Here is a 23,688-nt window from a genome sequence, read left to right as displayed (position 1 = left end):
TACTGTCCTCCGTGCTTTCGCTTCAGTCATGTGCTGTGACATTCTCACAACCGCTGTCCACAAGGTTTAAAAAAAGATATGGTTTGTTTCACCCCCCTGAAACGAGGCAGTGTGTGATTGCACACAGAAACATGATGCTTGCCGCAGGACACAAATGTGTCATTATGGTGGCACAGAGCTGCCACAGCTGTAGGTCACTCTTGCGTGAATTGTGTTTTATTGTTAGCATTAAAGAGGAGATATTTAAAGACAATAAATGGGTATCAGAGGTAATTTCACAATTGTGGAAACATTGATCATTGTAACTTAAAAATTATACATTTGGAAGTGTCAGCGACAGTTTAATCATATGTTTTGTGTATTGTATGAATCTGCATTCAAATAAACAATAATCAACATTTAAACAAACAAGTCAACATGAAACCCCTTTTGCAAAAACAATGTAATGCAGTGAGGGATAAACATAAGCAATAATTGTTCTGTTGGTAAAACATCGGACTTTTCCAGTGCACCATAAAAAATGTGTGACTCTGGACTCAAAGATGGGTCGTATGGGTCGATTCTTATCAATTTTTATGCCAAAAATCATCTGCTGTAAATATATCAAAACTTCATTTGGACAGCTCTAAAGGCGTTTTTCTCAGTGTTTAGTTTTTTTTCACACCCTCAGATTCCAGACTTCCAGATAATTGTATCTCAGACAAATATTGTCCTAACAAACCATACATCAATGGAAAGCTTATTTACAGCTTTCAGATAACGTATAAATCTCTTTTTTTTTTTTTTTAATTTACCCTTATGACTGATTATAATTTTACATTTGCAAGTTAAAAATGATGTGTGGCTTTCATTGTAAAGACTAAAGTCTATCCCTTACAGCCTCATTTTCATCAGTATAAAATTTAGTATTTTACCCTAGCTACATGATTTGGGGTAAAAATTACTAGAAAGATTTTTCTAGTAAAATTGTGGGGAAAAAAAATCCAGGTTTGCTGTGCTTGTTTGTGGGGTTCAAATTTTACCAATGTTAGTGATTGTATATCAATGTTACTAATAATAAAAGTAATAATAATAATAAGTGACCCTGGACCACAAAACCACTAATAAGTGTCATTTTTCTTTAGTTCAAGATTTGTACATCGTCTGACTGGCCAAGATACAGCGATTTGAAAATCTGGAATCAGAGGGTGCAAAAAAATAACAAAAAATCAAAATATTGAGAAAATTGCTTTTAAAGTTGTCCAAATGAAGTTCTTAGCAATGTGTATTACTAATAAAAAATTAAGTTTTGATATATGTACGGCAAGAAACTTACAAAATATCTTCATGGAACATGATCTTTACACAATATCCAAATGATTTTGGGCATAAAAGAAAAATCTATATTTTTGACCCATACAATGTATTTTTGGCAATTGCTACAAATATTCCTGTGCTGGTTTTGTGGTCCATGGTCACATATATTAATAATTAAAAATTAACCAAAGTATATTTCACAGGAAAACCAATTAAGTATTTAATAAAAATAGAATTTTATTTAGCAATATAAAATGACAATGGTAATAATTATGTTTGCCTTGACTCTTAATTTTCAAACTTTGAACTATCAGACTTTAATTTTGCCACAAGGTGTTTACTGTTCAGTGTTATATTTTATTTGTAAAAGAGAGCCAATAAATCACTCACTTTAGATCATAAAACTGCATGAATGCAGTAAGTATAGTCATGTCGATCTATTTATCATGGCTGAATGGACACATTTAGCTTTGTGCATGCTATAACAAATTGGTTTCTTTTATCTACGGTGTTGTCAATGCTATAGGTGTGAACGGAGTGTCGAAATGGCATCTAAAACTTTATTCTCTACCCCTTTCTTGTCTCAGAGGCCTCTGCAGGAATGGAGAACGGAGGCTCAATGAACTTGCTAGACTATGGGGAGGCGTTGTGGGAGAATGCCGAGAAGAACCGGTACATCTTGTGTCGTTTCATCAACCCCAACAAGCTGACCTCATACCTGCGCCAATGCAAGGTCATCGATGAACAAGACGAAGACGAGGTGCTGAACTCTCGCCTGCTGGAGTCCAAAGTCAACCGAGCAGGTATTATTCAGTGTTTTCTTAAGCACATACCGTAGCATAGTTGATGCGGCGATACGGATCCGTCCAAGGTTGGTTTTGCTCTCTGAATCGTATTGCAGGGACATCAACATTCATAGATGCCGTTGACAGAAAATACTAAACACCGTGGAATATGGAAATGCAAATTCAATGCTGAAAACATTTACATGCAAATCACATCATCAATCAGTTACTCGGTCACCCCATCTTTCACTGTGTTTTTCCAGTGGTGTAATGTGATGATGAATGGACGCTTTTAATCCTGTGAGCTGCCGCTGTAGTTTTTCTTTCCCAACGACTTCTTTCTGAACCTTCGTATCATTTTTCATCTTCCGAATGGCCACAGGCAAAACGGATGATAGGGATTTCGCCCGAGCAGCTTGCTAAAGTCTGCACTGTTTGTTTGTCACAAAGCAGCACATCAAAATGCTTGTTTACCATGGCTGGGATTTTCACAGCCCCCTAATGATTCTCTTTTCCCTCTGGGACTGGCAGTTTGGCACGAATAACACAAGATCTTTTGTGCCACGACTTTCTCTAGTGAGTTAAAATACAATGCGTTGCTTTCGTCAAAGACAAATCTGGACATTCCCTGCTACAGCCGCACGACAGAGTTTAATAACATGTCCTAACCAGATGCAATTTGTCTGTTCACACCAGAAGCAACATTTTTATAGGATGCAAGAAAATCAATCACAAATCACAGCCAATCAGAAGAGCGTGAGGAGCTCTCTCTGCAAGCTTGCTTTCCTCTGGAATACACATGCTTTCAATAATTTTCAAGTTATTTCCTATATAATATTAATATATAATATTAAAGTCACATCTTAAAGGGATAGTTCACCAAAAAAAAAAAATACCTCATGATTTACTCACCCTTAAGCTATTCTAGGTGTATATGACTTTCTTCTTTTAGACGAATGCAATCAGAGTTATATAAAAAATGTCCTGGCTCTCCTAAGCTTTATAATGGCAGTGAATGGCTGTTGAGATTTTGAAGCCCAAAAAGTGCATCCATCAATCATAAAAACTACTCCACGTTTATAATTTATTCCTGTGGTTTAAAGCTGAAATTTTAGCATCATTACTCCAGTCTTCAGTGTCACATGGTCCTTCAGAAATCATTCTAATAGGCCGATTTGCTGCTCAAAAAACATTATTATTATTATGTTGAAAACAGCTGAGTAGATTTTTTTTCAGGTTTTTTTGATGAATAGAAAGTTCAGAAGAACAACATTTATGTGAAGTAGAAATCTTTTGTAACATTATAAATGTCTTTATCATCACTTTTGATCAATTTAAAGCATTCTTGCTAAGTAAAAATATTAATTTCTATAATTTATTATAGGGAAAAAATTATACTGACTCCAAGCTTTTGAATGGTATAGTGTGTGATGTTACAAAAGCTTTTTATTTCAGATAAATGCTGAACTTTGGAACTTTTTAAAATATTGATAATAATAATAAAAGTTTCCTTAACAGCAAATCAACATTTTAGAATGATTTCGGAAGGATCATGTGACACTGAAGACTGAAGTAATGATGCTAAAATTCAGTTTAGATCACAGGAATAAATTACATTTTAAAATACATTCAAATAGAAAGCAGTTATTTTAATTAGTAAAAAAAAAAAAAAATCTAAATCTAAAAATCTAAATATATATATATATATATATATATATATATATATATAAAAGCAAAAAATTTATTATGACACTGATAACAAAATTGTACTGATAATGATTCATCCTGATCACATTAGCATGCACTATTCAAAGTAATCTGTAAAGGTCACATCAGGTAGAAATAAGTCATTGCACTTTTTCAGTTCAACAAGCGTAATGCTGCACTGGTTTGTTTCAGGTCGGTTGCTGGATATCCTGCACACAAAGGGAGACCGAGGCTATGTGGTTTTTCTAGAAAGTCTAGAGTTGTACTACCCTGACCTCTACAAGCTCGTCACGGGGAAGGATCCAACACGCAGATGTTCCACTATAGTCGGTGAGCCACTTTTAAATTAAAATGCCGGCCATATAAATGACCTACGACCATGCCTTAAAAATGTTTGTTGCCTTCCACCTGCTTCCCCTCCGGGATGAGCCTCTGCCATAAATTCCCTTTCAGAGTTGTGCAGTAGCCTTATAGACAATTACTCTGGTGCTACTATGGTACACTAATGGTATTAGACGTTCAAGATTTTTTTTCGTACAATAGTATTTAATTGACTGTATTTTTTTCCTGCAGTGGAAGAGGGCCAGGAAGGGCTAATCCAGTTTTTAATGAACGAGGTCATGAAGCTTCAGCAGCAGTCCAAGGCTAAGGACGTGCAGCGGGTGGACATCATGACCAAATGCCGCACACTAGAAGATGAGCACAAGAAGCTACGACTGGCCAACCAGGAGCTGCAGACTTTCCAGGAACGCTACAATAAGATGAAGGAAGAGCGTAATAACTATAACGATGAACTTATAAAGGTGAAGGATGATAACTATCAACTGGCTATGCGATACGCCCAGCTCAGCGAGGAGAAGAATATGGCCGTTATGAGGAGCCGAGACCTTCAGCTAGAGGTCATTTGAGTTGTTTTTCGTCTTCAAAAATCGTCTTATGTATTTACTGCTAAAAGTGATGGGCCACTCATATTTACACAAATGTTTGGACTAAGTGGGATACAAATGTTAAAAGCTGTCTCTCCATTTCCTCTAGATTGACCAACTAAAGCACAAGTTGAACAAGTTGGAGGAGGAGTGCAAGATGGAGAGGAGGCAGTCTCTGAAATTGAAGAATGACATTGAGAACCGCCCTCGGAAAGAGCAGATATTTGAGCTGGAGCGAGAGAATGAGGTCTTGAAGATCAAAATCCAGGAGTTGCAGTCCATCATACAGGTGAGGACCCTTTTTGCATCACAGTAAATAGAAGACTGTGAAAAAGCAAACAGTTGAGAAAGGTTACTGAAAGTCAGCGGTTTCAAAGTTGTTTTGTATGCTTGTTTTGTTTCCTTTTATGCATAGCCCGGGCCTCTGCCTGATTCAGACAAGGCCATCTTGGATATCCTGGAGCATGACCGACAGGAAGCTCTAGAGGATCGTCAGGAGCTAGTCAACAGACTATATAACCTGCATGAAGAGGTCCGACAGGCCGAGGAGCTCCGGGACAAGGTTAGGACCAGACTTATACTGAAATAATCATTTCCGCTTCAGGCTTCTATCCAAAAAATGCATAGCACATACAAATGGATGCTTTGAAAAAAATCCATGTCTGGGGTCAGTAAGTATTTTTTGGGTAACACTTTACAATAATGTTCATGAGTTAACATTAGTTAACTACATTAGTTAACACGAACTAAGAATGAACAATATTCTACAGCATTTATTAATCTGTTAATTTCAACATTCACTAATGAATTATTAAAATCACAAGTTGTGTTTGTTAACATTAGTTAATGCACTGTGAGCTAGCATGATCGCACCATGAACGATTGTATTTCTTATTAACTAACATTAACGTTGATTATTCATGTTAGTTGATACATTAACTATTGTTAACAAATGTCACCTTATTGTAAAGTGTTACCCTTTTTTGTTTGTTTAAAAAGTACATTACATACATTTTTAAATACTTGATTTCAGCAAGGATGTATTAAATTGATCAAAAGTGACAGTAAAGATTTGCAATACTGTATGATACAAAGAATTTCTCTTTCAAATGAAGACTTTTAAACTGTGGTCATCAAAACCCCCCCCGAAAAGTGTAATGGTTTCCACGAAAACTGTTTTCAACATTGTTAATAATAAAGAAAATATTTTTTGAGCAGCAAATCAGCATATTAGAATAATTTATGAAATATTATGTGACACTGAAGACTGGAGTAATGGCTGCTGAACATTTAGTTTTACCCTCACAGGAATAAATTACATTTTAACATACACTACCAGTCAAACGATTTTAAAATGTTTTTTAAAGAAGTCTCTTCTGCTCACCAAGCCTGCATTTATTTGATCCAAAGTACAGCTAAAACAGTACAATTTAGAAATATTTTTTACTATATACAATAATTGTTTTCTATTTTAATATATTTAAAATGTAATTTATTCCTGTGATCAAAGCTAAATTTTTAGCATCATTCTTCTGTCACGTGATCCTTCATAAGTCATTCTAATATGTTGATTTTCTGTTCAAGAAACATTTTTTATTAATATTATTATTTTTATAGTCATTTTTTATCAGTAATCCTTGATGAATAGAAAGATCCAAAGATCAGCATTTATCTGAAATTAAAAAAAAACTTTTGTAACATTATACACTATACCATTCAAAAATGGTATTCTTTACCATTCTTTGAATTGATCAAAAGTAATGATAAAGACATTACAAAAGATTTCCATTTCAGAGAAATGCTGTTCTTCTGAACTTTCTATTCATCAAAGAAACCTGAAAAAATTCTACTTGACATAATAATAATACATGTTTTTTGAGCAGCAAATTAAGAAATAAATTACATATATTCAAATAGAAAACAGTTATTTTAAACAGTAAAAATATGTCAAAATTGTACTGTTTTTGCTGTACTTCAAAAGATCAAATAAATGCAGGTTTGCTGAGCAGAAGAAACCTCTTTTAAAAAACATTACAAATCTTACTGTTCAAAATCTTTTGACTGGTAGTGTATATTCAAATAGAAACCAGTTATTTTTAATTCAAATAATATTCACAATATTGCCATTTTACAGTATTTTAAATCAAATACATGCAGACTTGTTGAGCAACAGACACTGATCTTTTTTCAAAAACATAAAAAAAATTAATTTAATTGAATTATCATTATTTTTTTAATTGTTTGTCTTTTGTTATAAACTATCCTGTCCTGTTCTTGCTATGAAAATAGCATTTGGTGTTGACACGACATTAAAAAAGAGGAACAACTTTGTATCTGTATTTAATGAAATAATATAACTGGACTTTATTCATATGCAAGGCTAGATGCATTGCACCTAGAACTTACCTTATCTGCAAGCAATGCAAAACATTTGTTGCCAAAATGAGTCATCCTATATGGCAGCATAACTTTGCTGCCTACTGTCTGAAACAGTCTTACTGCCGTAAGTGCACTGACTGTGTCTAGGTAGACAGCTCACTTAAGCATCAGGTCACATTGGTCAATTTCGGTCACATCCCGAAAGATCAAATGTCCTCATGATAAACATGCCAAATGTGATATTACATGGGCCTCATGGGGGATTAAGTGTATTTAATATGGCCTCAGCGTGAGAGTTTTTAGTTGACGGCTAGAAATAATGAAGTGTAGGCAAAAGGTTTTTTTCTCTTGTCACACATGAACGAGAAGTGACAGAGGCTGATGAGGACTGGCTGCTCTAAGTGGCCCCTTCTGCAATGTGCTGCGGCTCTAATTAGAAGCGCATCTGAAGTGACGTGTGAAAAGTGTCAGAATTCGGGCTAAGACAGGAAGGGAGGGGGAGGGGTGGCGGAATTGACTTCTTATCACAGTCAGCCCTCTTTTGGAGCTTCTCAAATGTTATACTTCTCGCATTAAAATGCGCATTTTGGAGGCCTACTTCAGTCACAAAAGAAAAAAGAACATTTGAGTTAGTCTTGTATAGCGTACCAGCATCTCTCTTAACACTACAACCAAGTTTAATACGTGCAGATTGCTTGTCAAAGCCGGACGTCCTGGATTCCCAAATATATGTTAATGTTTGTTTGTTTGTTTGTTTATTGAGACATGGAAAGTAATTCTCGTTTGAAAGTGTTGGCGTGCTATGGAAATCTCTGCTCCAACAAAATGGAAATTTATGCCGTAGCAGAGTGTTTTTCTCTGTAAATGATGAAGGGTTGTCTCTTCGACATGCAGTCAGCAAAGTTTGAGTCGCATGAAACGTTTAATGTTTAGTGTGGAATGATGGAATGAGGGGTAGGTATTAATAATGTACTGAAAAGAAGCCCTCAAACTGTTGCCATGGCCATGTGATACAATTTTAAAAGATGCCACTTTGCTCTTTATTCTGTTGATGGGTTTAAAAAAGAAATGTTTCATTTAATGATGCACAGTACCTGGAAGAGAAGGAGGACCTTGAACTGAAGTGCTCCACTTTGGTGAAGGACTGCGAAATGTACAAGAACCGCATGAATACGGTCATGGTGCAGCTGGAAGAGGTGGAACGTGAGCGGGACCAGGTTGAGTACTAATGTTGCAACTGATGGCTTTGGATTAGTTCATTTCCTATTACTTAAAAGGGCTACCGATATATAGTTTTTTTTCTGTCTCACAGGCTTTTAAGTCAAGAGATGATGCTCAGCACCTTGTGTCTCAGTGTCTGATTGACAAAGACAAGTACCGCAAGCAAATACGGGAGTTGGAAGAGAGGAGCGATGAACTTCAAATCGAAATCGTACGCAAAGAAGCCAAGATAGTCAACTTGGAGTGCAAACTGAGACGGATGGCTAAAGAAAATGGTTTGGATCAGGTAGGACATTTTATGTTTTATTGAAAAGTTAAGCGTTTTTTTCTTTAAATTTTTTTTTGACTGATTGGCTGTTACCATTGAATTTTTTTTTTAGATCTGTCAAACGATTAATCGCATCCAAACTAACAGTTTTTGTTTACAAGAAAAATGTTATGTGTACATAATAAATATATTTATATATTAATTGATATTAATCTTCCCTAACATTAAAAGTTGTTAAATATACTTTTATATTTCATATGCAATCTCCAATAAATATATATTTTTATATATATTATTATATCAAAAAATATATATTATTTATATAATGTATATTACGGTATATGAAAATATATAATAATTTTTATATATTATTTATTTATATATTTTATTTATTTTTATTTTATTTTTGTGGCATCTTAGGCAAATATACTAATACAATTATTAGTGATGTCCCTGTTAAATAGATTATTTCCCCCAAATATTTATTATTTATTTATTATTATTTATTATTATTATTATTATTATTAACTATTGATTATAGCCATTCAACTTTTTATTTAACTTGAAACAATCTTCACTAGTGCTGTCAAACGATTAATTGCGATTAATCGCATCCAAACTAAAAGTTTTTGATTACATAATATGTGTGTGTGTGTGTGCTGTTTATTTATTTTGTATACATAAATACACACACATGCATGGATATATTTAAGAAAATTATGTTATTTATATATTAAATATATATTTAAATGTAATATTAATTATATAAATAAAATAAATACATTTAAATGCATGTAAATATTTTCAGAATATATACTTTATGTGTGTATTTAAATATACACAGTGCACACATATAGTATGTGAACAAAAATGTTTAGTTTGGATGCGATTAATTACAATTAATCATTTGACAGCACTAATATTATTTTTTTCTTTAGTGCTGTCAGTCGATTACAAAAACAAACAAATTAATCACACATTATTCTGAAATTAATCGCAATTAATTGCGATTAATCTTACCTAACTTTAAAGTTTTTAAATATACTTTTATATTGCAATAATTTCACGTGCAGTCTTCAAATGAATGTAGAAACAACATAAAGACCGTATATTTTTAAATATTTGTTTAGTGGCATCTTTATGACTGAAGGCGAGTATCACTGATACCACTGATGTCCCAATGAAATAGATTTTTTTTGCCCCTAATATTTAACCATTGATTATAGCCATTTAACATTACAGTATAATTGAGAGCTAACATTTATTAGACTTTAAAAAACAACTTTTAATTGAACTTAAAACAATCTTCTCATCAGGCATGTGTTGCAAGCACAGTATAAAGGCAGACTAAAGAGTCAAATGAATTATTACTGACATATGGCCTGAAAACATCTCATCTGACCGCAGTTCACACACACGCTTTTACACGCCCGTTTGACTAGTGCTTGGCGCTAAAGTGAAGTTGCGCATATGAAAAGTCTCCCGTTTGATGTGGTCTTGAATACGTTCTGCAACTAAATAAAAACAATTCTTGTAAGTTGTGAGTGGGGTGGCCAACCATAGCTCTGCCCCTGCGTTAAATATTTTTAAGCCATTAAACTGGAGAAATGAATCATATGTGTTAACATGCAAATTTTGACAGCACTATTTTTCTTATTTTATCATAATATTTCTCCTTCAGAGTCTGCCAAGAGACATTACTCCGCTAATTATAGCTCAGCACTTTGGGCAACCTGATGGAAACACAGGAGGACCTTCAGAGGACTCTGGAGAAGACACTGTTGATGATCAAGAGCCTAAACTCCAACGCAGAAGTAATCTTAAGGGCAGAGTGAGTGGAAACTTGTAACTATTTCTTTAAATCTCTCATTGTATATTTCTGTATCTCAATTCCTGTCATTCTAATTTATTAGATTAACAGACCAAAATCTCCAGCTGCTGGACCCAAAAGTCCTCTATTCCAAGGTAAAATGTTTTTTTTGTACGAGCTCTAATGGTGCTCTGTGTGAACTTGCAGTTAATATGTAGTTAGTGTATGGCATTGTTCAGCGAATGTTTCGTAAGCTTTGTTTCCTTTCATTTATTCTCTCATTATATAGCCATGCCTTTCACCAATGGAGATCTGTTAGAACCTGTAGCCACTGACAACACAAGTCTCAACAGTCCCAGTGCAATGATTTCTCCTGCAGAGATCTGCTATAAAAATCTTCAGATGCGATGCCGTAATGACAGTATCTTGTCCACCGTACCAGAGCCTCCAGACCAGAGCTCCATTGTCAGGAGAATCAAGGAGAACCCAAACTCTCATCACAAATAGTAATTAAAGCCATAGATAGTTACTTAATTATCATGGTTACTTGTGTGTCTGATTTGTGTAACAAACGTTTTGAGAATAGTAGCCTAACTGGTTGCTGGTAGTTGTAACAAAACACAGGGTTCGTACAAGGTGCTTAAAGTGCTTGAAGTACTTGAATTTGACTTTGAAATTTAAAGGAGAAGTCTGGTGTGATATTGACCTAAAGTGTGTTGAATCATGATACCGAGTGTGAACTTACCTTTCATAGCTCATCTCGGCTTGTCCACTGCACTCCGAAATCTGGCGCTAGTTAGCCGATGCTAACAACAGGTTGTCGTTGAGGGTGCATCGGGCATCGGACGAGGCACAAAGTAGCTCCATACTTCATTGGTAGACTTCCAAGGGCCCTGACATTTAAAACGAGACATTGAGAACTTTGAAAAAGCACCGGTAGTTTATTTAGAAGAAGATTTATACAGACAGTGCCTTCAGGAAATTTACCGTTTGCCGCCATCTTGAATTTAGTCACGATAAGTCGAGTGACGAGCAGGAAGGAAGCACATGTGCTTCACTTTATTTTTGCCATTTTTAATAGTATATTTTTATTTATTTCTCTTTTTTTTAAAATGGAAGACATTGTTCGATAAGTGAGATCTCTGATTGAAGTCCTTGAAAATCAGAAAACGTAGTGTTTGAAAAGTCCTTGAAAGTCATGGAATTTAATTTTACAATATCTGTACGAACCCTGAAAAAACTTATTTAGGGATTATTTAGAGTGCTTTTCCACAAAAGTACCAGTTGGCAACTATAGTAAAGTCATAGTAAACTGTTGCTGGCATTGTAGAGTAAAATTTACTATGCTGTATCTCTCTTTCAGTATTCCCATTTCAGACACTGCAGATACTGACAGTGGAGACAATGCCGACATGGGTATGAACACGCATAAATCATTTATTCCACCCACTCACCACTGAATCATACACTTAAGTGACTCGTCTTTATAAAAACGTCTCTTTCTTTACTGTAGATGACCATGACTTAGACATTTCTTACGGGCCTTCATCCATCCATTCATCTTCATCTTCCCACCAGTCTGAGACAATGGATTCGTATGATCTGGAGCAAGTCAATAACATCTTCAGAAAATTCTCTTTGGAGAGGTATTTTGTTGTATTTATAATCATTCCATGAGCACTCAGTGCGGTGAATCAATTCATCCTCATCCTTGTTCGCATTATCTTTCACCAGACCGTTTCGTCCTTCATTGACCTCGGGCCCTCCGCAAAACTCATTGCGACCTGTGCAGAGTCTTTTTCTCTCTGGAGAAAACCTTCTGTCGGACATCACTATGATAGGTGGAAATGATAGTGGCATTTTCGTGTCCTCTGTCCAGTCTGGTTCTGAAACAGAACGGTCCGGTGTTAAAGTTGGACATCATCTTCTAATGGTGGGTTTGAACTCCGACATATGTTGTACAGCACAACAGAGATAACATGAAAACCTGTTGCTGTAGTAGTGGTAATCTTTTCCCATTTGGATTCATTTATTCTGTAGTTGGAAGGCATTATTCGTGGAGAAGCTCAGAGTGTGGCATTGGACACCTGCACCAAAGAAGAAGCTCACTGGACCCTGCAGAGATGCACCGGAAAAGTGCATCTCCATTACAAGCACAACTATGATGGTAAGTCCAGACCTCTTTTAAAAAGGAACATGCCTTTTTCAAGAGTTCAATGTGCATAGAGGGGGTTATAAGGTCTGATACTTCAAAAAGTCCTATGCCACCCTGGGAGGAACCTAATAACATATTCAGACTCTAAAGAAAAAACAGGCCTTTGGTCTTTTAGCCTACGGCTCTGTCTGAATCAAATGCGCTGCTTCTATGTTTCCATCACACACCATCTTATTCAGTGTTGTGTTAAGTTGCATCCACACCAAACTGTTGGGTCACTTCTCTGCTTCTCACTGCTCTTTATTGGCCCACAGAATGTCTTGACCCTGCTTTTTGTGTCCAGGCTACAGGCGGCTGCTGAAGGACATTGAAGAAGGAACAGTGGTATCCGGAGACTCGTTCTACATCCGTCTCAATCTGAACATTTCCAGCCAGTTGGACAACTGCTCACTCAATGTACGATGTGACGAGGTTCTCCATGTCCTGGACACCATGCACCAGGGCAGATGCGAGTGGCTGTGTGCCCGCGTGGACCCTTTCACCAACAAGGACACAGAGAAAGGCACTATACCCAGCTACTCTAGGTAAGGACACTGAAAAACGAGTGACCATTATAGTGTCTGTTTCAAAAACGAGTGTGAACATTCGTCTATTGCCTGCTGCAGATTGTCTGTCAGTGCGTAGGTGAGTGTGTGGGTGTGCATTTTTATATGTGACTAGAAGCTGTAAAGCCAACTTAGCTGTCACCTCCTCCCCAGAGCCCAGCAGCTCCTCTTGGTGAAGATTCAGAAGCTGATGTGTCGAGGAGGTCGAGAGGAACTCGAAACTCTGCGAGGACTACGGGTCAGTTCCTTCTGGATTATTGGAGAAACACGCCCACTTTTTGGCTTTCATGTTTGTTGATGAGTCAGAACCGATGACAATTTAAATGCCAATTAAAGCGACTATTCAACACTTTTGTCAGTTCAAAGGGGTAGTTCAGCCAAAAATGAAAATTCTGTCATCAATTACTCACCCTCATGCAGGTGAAACATAACTGTTTTTGTCCATCTAATGAAAAAGTACTTTTTATTTATGTACTGGTCAGCTGTGGAGTCCATTTATAATGTCAGTCAATACCTTTTAGAGCAAAACAGTCATGAACCTGTCTTTAGCTTTGGTCACAGGAATAAATTACATTTGAAAATATATTCAAATAAAAAGGTATTTTAAACAGAACAATATTTCCAAATTTGACTCTTTTTATACTTTGGATCAAACAAATACAGGCATGGTGAGTCTTTGACATGTATGAACTTGTCTTTGACCCTCAGAATTAAAAAAAAAGCATTTTTCTGCTCTTTTACGATGTATTAATGAAAATTACCTCAGTTTTACTTCCTGTTGTACATCATTGCTAAATACAGTGTAGAAATTAATGAGGGTTTGTGGCCAAAATGAACAGAAATGCCCCATCAATTCGAGGCAAAGGGGCAAAAATGTCCCTGCACAATTAAACAATGTATTACAGCTGTCAAAATTAAAGTTAAATGTGAAAATGGATGGAAAGTGTCCATTACATTTACATTCGATTGCTTTTACACTCTTGTTTTGTGCAGCGTTGAGCCTTATAATCAAACGCATTTCTGTTGAACTTAGGAATGCATTGGCCAGTCAGATGCACTTTAGATTAGTCAGTGTTAAAAATGCTAAATTTTAAAAACATTTTTAGCAGAATTTTTGGCATGTTACTCCAGTCACATGATCCTTCAGAAATTCTAATATTCTGATTTGCTGCTCAAAAAACATTTATTATTATTATGTTGTTAAAAACAGTGGAGTAGATTTTTTTCAGGTTTCTTTGATTAATCGAAAGTTCAAAAGAACTGCATTTATCTGAAATAGAAATCTTTTATAACATTATAAATGTCTTTATCATCATTTTTTTATCAATTTAAAGCATCCTTGCCAAATAAAAGTATTAATTTCTGTAATTTCTTTCTCCAAGCTTTTAAATGGTATAGTGTATAATGTTACAAAAGCTTTTTATTTCAAATAAATGCTTGTCTTTCAATTCATCAAAATATCCTGAAAAATGTACTCAACTGTTTTAAGTAATAATAATAATAATAAATGTTTCTTGAACAGCAAATCAGAATATTAGAATGATTTCCTGGAGTAATGATGCTGAAAATTTAGCTTTGATCACAGGAAAAAATTACATTTTTAAATATGTTCAAATAGAAAATTATTATTATTATTATTTTTTTATTTTTTTCAAAATTGTACTGTTTTTGCTGTACTTCAAATAAATGCAGACTTGGTGAGCAGCAGAGACTTATTTAAAAACCTTTAAAAATCTTACTGTTCAAAAACTTTTGACTGGTAGTGTAGCTATAATTTAGAGACCATTTTTAACAGTCTACTGTTATTGATGATAGTTTAAAATAAAAATGTAAGTATTTGACATTAAAGACAACATAGTTTTGTGATTGTAATAATGTGATCTTATAAAAATTGCCCTCAAAAATGTAAAAAAATGCCCCTGGAAATCAATTCAAGTAGGCAAATATTGCCCCTTAATGGAAAAGTTGATTTCTGACTCCCTGGTGTGGTCATATGTCTGATAACTCATACCAATGAAGTCATTCCCTTAATGGTTTTTGGACTGAATATTGTCCCGGAAAATATCACTTTCCATGTGCCCCTTTCTAATGAATACTCTCATTTCCATTTGTACTCACAGAACACCCTTCAACCCGAGGAGCCCACACCATCTCAAGACCCCAAGTCTAGCCCACGTCTGTCCAGAGCCAGTGTCTTCATCTTTCAGTTATTACAGGTAACAGGTCCTCTTGAGTTTGCTCTCCCTGCCATAGTGCTGAGGTCTTACTGCAGATAGGAAAAGAGCAGAGTCTTGCTGAGATTAAAAGAGATCCCTGGTGTCAGTTTGTCAGCAGGGTGGATAACAAGTACAAGAGGATGAACAGCAGTGAGCGTGTCCGCATTGTCAATGGAGGAAATCCATCATCAGTTTCCAGGCCAGGTTTTGAAACGCTGAGGCCCGAGGGTAAGACTGCCCACCCTCATTTTTACTTGTTTATTTCCAAGGAATCTTTGCAGGCGATGACATGTAGACAGGCTTCGTCCTGTCATGAAAATGAAACCTGAAAATGTTGGGGAATTTGTAAAGCTTGATTTCTAAAACTGAAAAATCATAAATAACTTTGTATCATCTTTAATTGGAAACCAATGCTTTCTTATTCGCATGTCTGTTTCCAGTGTTTATGCTGAATTACATTTGACATTTAGCAGTACTAAATGAACTGCTTTCAAAGCTGACCTGTGAACTGTTTCTCTTTTTTCAGACACATCTGATTCAGAGAGCGACTTGAACAAGAGCTTGAATTTGATCCCGTACAGTCTAGTGACCCCACACCAATGTCAGCGCAAAAGACCTGTCCTCTTCACCCCTAACGTCCTAGCCAAGACCATCGTCCAGAAGTTCCTTAACCTTGGAGGTGCTATGGAGTTCAATATATGCAAACCAGGTAAAAGTGGGTGGGAAAAGGTTGCCCTAATTATAGCAACACACTGTGGTTTTGGTGGTGGTGATGATGATAAAGATATTTTGTTTTTGTTGCCATTATTAACTATAGGTCACATATATGATAAATTTATCTTGATAACAAGGGCTTGTTTGAAATTTGTTCCATGACTTCAACTCTTACGTCATAAGCAACCCACTCAGTCTATGTCTGGCACAAGCTTTTGAATGTATGTAATAAACCTCAGATAAATCAAGCTGTTGCAGTTAGAAATCAGTTATTAATGTCGAGTGGGTTGTTAGTAAAGCTGGGGATAGAAATTAACCGATATATACACTACTAGTCAAAAGTTTTTGAACGGTAAGATTTTTAATGTTTTTTAAAGACATCTCTTCTGCTCACTTAGCCTGCATTTATTTAAACTAAAGTACAGCAAAACAGTACAATTTTGAAATATTTTTACTATTTTAAAATAAAAAAATTCTATTGGAATATATTTTAAAATGTAATTTATTTAGTGTTCAGTATTATTCAGTATTCAGTGCCACATGATTCTGCTGTTCAAGAAACATTTTTATTATTATTATCAATATTTAAAACAGTGATAGAAATTAATACTTTTTTTAGCAAGGATGCTTTAAAATGATCAAAACAATGATAAAGACATTTATAATGTTACAAAAGATTTCAGATAAATGCTGTTCTTCTGAACTTTCTCTTCGAAAAAAATAAAAAAAATTCTACTTGGCTGTTTTCGACATAATAATAATAATAAATGTTGTTTTGAGCAGCAATTAGGAATATTAGAATGATTTCTGACTAATTAATTAAATAATTAATCTTAACTAAATAATTAATCACTAACTTCTGAAGCTGAACAGCCTGGTTTACAAGACTAATATTGCATTAAATAATAAAACTCAAAGAACTTATGCAAACAACACATTAAAATAAAAAAGTTACCTGTGAACAATGTAGTTTTATATGTAGTTTTATGTATTTTATAAATAAATTTGCATACATTTCTAGTACAAAAATCTAAACATTTGGGATGAAGTCCGTTTCAAAACTTGTTTAATTTCTGTTAAATTTTTTTGACACATTAGAGTCAAATGTTGTGTAATTTATGTTTATATGTTTTTTTGTTTTTTTAAATTTTTTGGGGAAATAAAATCAATTTTATAAAATCAAGCAATTTTTATATGAACAAATCCCTCTGTTAAAACCTTCTGGATATAGACAGGAATAAAAATGTAAAGTTTGGTGTGTGTAAGTGCTACTGAAGTGGAGATTTATGGCTCAGTTTAGGAGAAAAACTCATTTTGAGAAAACTGCTTTTAAAAATATGTATTGTAAAGTGCTATAAAAGAAACACTTAACAGTGTCTTTTGGAAGTTTTCTTCCCACTAGTCTCTAAAAGCACTTGAAAAACCAAAAAGCCCAAAATCTCAAACTTGACAGGTGCATGAAAAAACTGTGTTTTTGCCTGTAGTGTCTCCCCTTAACGACTGGTAACTGATCAAGTAAAAAAAAAAAAAGAATAATGCTAAAAAATAAGCCAATTAAACCAATTATCAGGCCATCTTTAAAAAAAATAACCAGATGACATTTTGTTTAATGACATTTAGTTTCATTAATAGTTCCAGAAGATCCGCTCTCTTTGTTGCTATACTGCTGCAGAATCTGCAGAGCCAAAAAAATGGTTTCACCTTCAGAGTTTGTAAGGTTTCAATCTGAATGTCGAGAGAAAAGGTGCTGTAGTAAGATTCACAAAAGAAAGAATTGACTGGCTGTTCGCATATATGACAGTGTGTATCTTGAACTACACATCCCCAGCAGAGTTTATTTGTAGTGGTGCTTTAATAAATTAGGGGAACTTCTTCAAAAGTATTGTAACAAAATAATAATAAATGGAATTGAAACTGGAATTGATTTGTGTAATCGAATGTAGAAAACCCTTACAACGCCCTCCCTAGATGCAAGCAATGTTTTCCTTGACATGCCTACTTACAAGAACTATTAATTCATCTTCTTTCCAGACATTGTGACAAAAGATGAATTCCTCATGAAACAGAAGATAGAACCCATCATTTATTCCAAAGAAAAGCAGGCCTGCACATATGAATGCATCACCCCGGAAAACATCGAAGCGGTTGCCTTCAAGGTACAGTAATAAATGTTCTTTCCAGAAGAATTTAATAATGGCTAAATTATGTTTTTGCTTTTATGTGCTGTCATTTCTTCTGCTTACTCAAAAAGCTTGTCAGATATTTATGTGTTCGCTTTGTGTTCGGTTTTGCAAACCGGTATCATTTTGAAATGCTTAACCCTTTTTTTAATTACTAGTTCAAGGGTTACTCCACCCCAAAATGACAATTATGTCATAAATCACTTACCCCCAACTCGTAAAAGCTTTTGTTGTGTCTCTGGAACACAATTTAAGATGTTATGCATATTTTGGATTTTGGAGTTCCAGGTAAATACCACTGTGAAGTGAAGTATGAAAGACGTCGTCAAAATAGTCCATCTGCCATCAGAGGTTCAACCATAATTTTATGAAGCTACGAGAATACTTTTTGTATGGAAAGAATACAAAAATAACAACTTTAACAATTTGTCTTCTCCGTGTCACCGTAGCACCATTTTGGATAATATCCCCTGCAACTTAACAGTGTACACTGTTCTCTGTCAGCCGCAACACACATTTACATTTTCTACATTTATTTATTCTTTGATTCAATGAAACAATGTATCTGCATGACGCAGCTGACAGAGAACAGTGTACGTCTAATGGTGACGTGGAGGAGATGAATTGTTGAATAAAGTCGCTATTTTTGTTTTCTACCTGTACAAAGAGTATTATCATAGCTTTGTAAAATTATGGTTGAACCACTAATGGCGGATGGACTATTTTGACAACATCTTTCATACTTTTCTGGGCCTTGACAGTGCTATTTACCTGGCAGTCAATGGGACAGCCTCAAAGCTCCCGGTTTTCATCCAAAATATCTTAAATTGTGTTCCGAAGATGAACAAAGCTTTTACGGGTTTGGAACGACATTGGGCTAAGTGATTAATGACAAAATTTTCATTTTGGGGTGGAGTAACCCTTTAAGGGTCATGACATGAGAAATCTAATTTTCCTTGATCTTTTGACATACAGTCAAGCCCGAAATTATTCATACCCCTGGCACATTCTGACTTAGTTACTTTTATTCAACGAGCTACTTTTTTTTTTTTTTCACCGGAAATGACAACAGGCTTCTCTCAAAAGATAATAAGACAATGTACAAGAGGCATCATTGTGGAAAAAAAATATTTCTCAGCTTTTATTTATATTTAAACAAAAAGTGGCATGTCCAAAATTATTCATACCCCTTGCAAACTGTCACAGTCTATGGGAAAATCCAAAGTTCTATACCGTTCCAAATAGTCCTAGCTGTTCTAAAGCATCCTAATTACCCTGATTCATTGGGAACAGCTGTTTTAATTAACTCAACAGGTGAAAAACAGAAGCTCTCTGCTGTTGGTTTGTGGACAGTCATGGCTAAGACAAAGGAGCTCACTGAGGACCTGCGGCTGCGCATTGTGGCTGCTCACAAGTCAGGAAAGGGCTATAAGACCATATCTAAATGTTTTGAAGTTCCAGTGGCTACAGTGCAAAGTATTATTAAAAAATACAAGATGTTCCGCACTGTGAAAAATCTGAGAGGACATGGTCAGAAGCCAAAAGTGACACCTGTGCTGGCCAGGAGGAGAGTGAGAGAGGTAAAAAGAATCCAAGGATCACCACCAAGGCCATCCTGATGAATCTGGGCTCTGCTGGTGGCAACATCTCAAGGCAGACAGTCCACAGACGCTGCACACCGCTGGGTTCCACGGACGCAGACCAAGGAGGAAACCACTTCTCCAGATAAGGCACACAAAAGCCCGCTTAGCCTTTGCAAATGTTCATCTGGACAAAGAAGAAGACTTCTGGTCTTCTGTTTCATGGTCAGATGAAACAAAAATTTAATTGTTTGGCCACAATGATGTAGCCTTCATTTGGCGTAAAAAAGGATGTAAATAAAAGATGAGTAATAATTTTTTTCCACAATGATGCCTCTTGTACCATTAAAACAACCTGCATTTTTTATCCATCTTTTATCTCAACGTGGAAGTAAGCCTATAAGGAAATAACAAGAAGAATCAGGGGCGTTTACTCCAAAGAGGCAAGGGAGGCAGTTTCTGTTCAAAATATTGGGTGAGAAAAAAAATTACAGTACAAATTACAGTAGTACAGAAGTAAAACAATGCCAACATTACAAAATGTTGCATTAAAATTGTATAAATCACTTGTTTTTCTAAAGAAAGGTTGTCCAACAGTGACACCAGCAGGTAAAGTTACAACAGGAGTCTGCATCGCTTTCACCTCCCCTGAGCCCATTAAGTTTTAACAGACCCCCTAAAGCGTGTGCTGATTTTGTTGGGGGGTAATTGAGAATAAATGGGGAAAAGTCATGAGAGAGGAGGCAATGCTTCTATTGTGATATGATTGGATATGACTGTTTATGTTCAGCTATGATTGGTTCATGTGAAAAATCCTGCCTCTTGTGCTCATGTGTGTTTCGCATTCGCAAATGAATGAACAATATAAATGACGTTAATGGGAAGACTAATTTTAAAAACTAAGTAAACAACACATTCAGATATAACCACTTTGTTACTCAAAATGAGACTTAAAATGACATGAAAACATGATCTGTGTGAGTTTTTAATGAGTAATCAGCTTGGTGAAATTTAAAGGAAATTTCTGTGACCAATATTTACCAAGCTTTGATGACTGATGATCTGAAAAATTCAAAAATAGTTAAAAGTTAGCTATTAAAAAACTAGCTGAACTTAAGTTCACAAATAAAATATATTGTTTACTGCCTTGAATTTTTATTTTGGAATAAAACCCAGCACTGAACGTCAATGTAATGTCAGGTTGACGTTGGACCCCAACATCGGACAGACATTACATTTCGGCTGACAATGAAAAATCAAGTTGGCGTATTTGACATTGACTTAAAGGGATAGTTATTTACTCACCCTCAAGGCGTCCTAGATGTATATGACTTCCTTCTTTCAGACGAAATCCAATCAGAGGATGGATGCACTTTACTGGACTTGTTTTGGACTGATGAAGAGAAACACTCACCTATTGCCATTCTACAATTTGGAAGTGCCAGGATAATTTTTAATATAACTCCAATTGCATTTGTCTGAAAGAAGGAAGAATATACATCTAGGATGCCTGGAGGGTGTGTAAATAATGGGCAAATTTTCATTTTTGGGTGAACTACACAACCTAAATTCAAAGACATTAGTAATGGACGTTAAATTAACATTGACATTAGATGTTGAATTGACGTTGAATTTTGAAATTTAACCAAATAATAACATCTTGTGTGCCTGCAGAGTATGTAAAATACTTGATGAGATTCATACCTGGCTTTAATAAATAGAATATTGATAACATTGTTAATGTAAACATATAAAATAGATATTCCTTTTCTGATAGTGTAATTCATGTTAATTTAACCAATAAGACTGGGACAAAATCAGACTTTTTTACTGCCAAAGACCTCAAGGGACATATTACAATAAAACAATCTTTAAACTTGGATTAAGCAATGTTTCACACTCGTCATTTTGAAACACTGTTAAAACCCCATCCTCTCCTCCTCATAGTGGATGCTGCTCTTTATACAAAAAGACTTCCAGCTGAAGAGCTCTGTAAGTCTCAGTGTGTTTTATGTGACTGAAAGAGGCATGAGCAGAGGTATGTAGGAGACAGACCTGATGCTCCTGATGGCTGCAGATGCAATCTGCTTGCTGGGGGTTTATCAGGTGGTTAGATGAGAGGCAGAATATTGTTTTTCACTTGCTAATGTGTCAGAAGATGAGTGTAATTTTCCGCTGCAAATCTCACTTGTTCGAGAGGTGTGCCAAAAACAGGGCAAAAAATGAGAACCGACACCTCACTGGATGAGTTCTCAATTCTCTCTTCAGTTCTCAATTCTCCTTTCTGCTTTAAATTGCAAATTAATATTTACAATCTAGTTTAGATTCATCTGCTTGTGATAATTTAAAGTTAAAATGTGCATTTTTATGTTTCTTAGAATAAGCACTGTCTTCTTGAAGCTGATCTGAGCTGTGTAAAAGACTTGTTGAGGAGAGAGATCTACCCCATCATCATCTTCATCAAAATCTGTGAAAGGAACATCAAAAAATTAAGGCAAGAGCTCTTCCAAGATCTTCATTCTTGAGCAGACGCATTGCACTCATAAGTAATCATTTCTGATGTTTTCCTTGAGCAGGAGGCTCCCTCTGAAGGTGGACTCTGAGGAGGAGTTCTTCAAGATGTGTCGCTCCAAGGAGAAGGAGCTGGAGACGCTGCCGTGCCTGTACGCGTGTGTGGAGCCTGACTCTTGGAGTGGGGTGGAGGATCTCGTCAGGATCATCAAGGACAAGATTTTTGAGGAGCAGAAGAAAACAGTCTGGGTGGAGCAGGACCTGCTGTGACCTGACCACTGGAGCATGTTACGGCTAACGGTGCACCAAAACTCTGTCTGTTTCCAGCTCGGGTGGAATGCATGCAGCACAGGCGTGTGAACAGGAAGTGACTTTGTCAAAGGTGAGGTGTGTTTCTCTCTGCTGTCAAAAAAAGAAAAGAAGCCACGTGGACATGTGATGCTCCTGAAGGTTCACGTAGTAAGCAGTGGAAATGTTCTCATCCTAGAGCTTCTTATCTATTATTCTCCTGAAGTGGAGCTGTTGTCAATAAAACATTAGCCTTCCCAGCATCCACCTGTAATGCTCAGTATAGCGCTGCCCACTGAATTTCGCTTCAGTTGTGTTCTGGCTGATTTGTGTAAAACTGTAAATGGAACCTGATGCAACTATTGTTGCAATATACAGTATATACCGTTATCTTTATAAATTAATATTTGTGATGTCCATATTTATTTTATTACAAGCCCACATTTATAATGGATAGTCCTTATGCAGATAACACACATGTGGCTTAAAGGAATAGTTTACCCAAAAAATAAAAATTCTGTCATTAATTACTCACCCTCATGTCATTCCAAACCCTTTAAACCTTTGTCCGTCTTTGGTACACAAATTCATTTTAGCTTTTTTTTCGCACAAAGTATTCCCTTAGATTCATAACATTACGGTTGAACCACTAATGTCACATGGACTATTTGCAGGGTCAGAAAGCTCTCGGATTTCATTAAAAAATATCTTTATTTGTGTGTAAAGATGGGTTTGGAATGACATTAGGGTAAGTAATTAATGACAGAATTTGTATTTTTGGGTAAACTATCTCTTTAATTCTGTGGCCATTTCAGCTGCTACCTAAATACTTGCCAAGGTTTTACTGTATCTTTTGGTCATACTGTATTTCAATGGCATTATCTGTATTTACATGTCAGGCTACTGACTGTAATTCGCAATTTTTTTTTTTTTTTAATGTTGGCATTATTTTGGAGTCTGTTTAAGCTGTCATTGATGAAGGCCCTAAATTGGGCTTTTATCATCTCTAGATGTTATCACAGTGAGAGCTGTTTCTGGTGTTTACTT

The 23,688-nt window shown here is 35.6% G+C and overlaps 1 protein-coding gene across 1 annotated transcript; it reads left to right on the top strand.

Moving 5' to 3' along the window:
- The first annotated feature begins 1,897 nt into the window (after positions 1 to 1,897).
- card11 (caspase recruitment domain family, member 11) lies at positions 1,898 to 23,682 on the top strand. Its single transcript, XM_073832576.1, has 22 exons — positions 1,898 to 2,099; positions 3,981 to 4,118; positions 4,362 to 4,687; positions 4,824 to 5,003; positions 5,130 to 5,276; positions 8,185 to 8,310; positions 8,406 to 8,600; positions 10,264 to 10,413; positions 10,496 to 10,547; positions 10,682 to 10,898; positions 11,756 to 11,808; positions 11,906 to 12,038; positions 12,127 to 12,325; positions 12,433 to 12,559; positions 12,891 to 13,131; positions 13,306 to 13,390; positions 15,273 to 15,368; positions 15,476 to 15,596; positions 15,895 to 16,077; positions 18,114 to 18,238; positions 22,221 to 22,336; positions 22,419 to 23,682. Exons 1-22 carry the CDS (start codon positions 1,898 to 1,900, stop codon positions 22,621 to 22,623), a joined length of 3,417 nt encoding a protein of 1,138 aa, XP_073688677.1. The 3' UTR covers positions 22,624 to 23,682.
- The last annotated feature ends 6 nt before the right edge of the window (positions 23,683 to 23,688 follow it).

Source organism: Garra rufa, chromosome 1 (genome assembly GCF_049309525.1).
Source record: "Garra rufa chromosome 1, GarRuf1.0, whole genome shotgun sequence".
NCBI lineage: Eukaryota > Metazoa > Chordata > Actinopteri > Cypriniformes > Cyprinidae > Garra > Garra rufa.
This window is presented reverse-complemented; position numbering and strand designations above follow the sequence as displayed.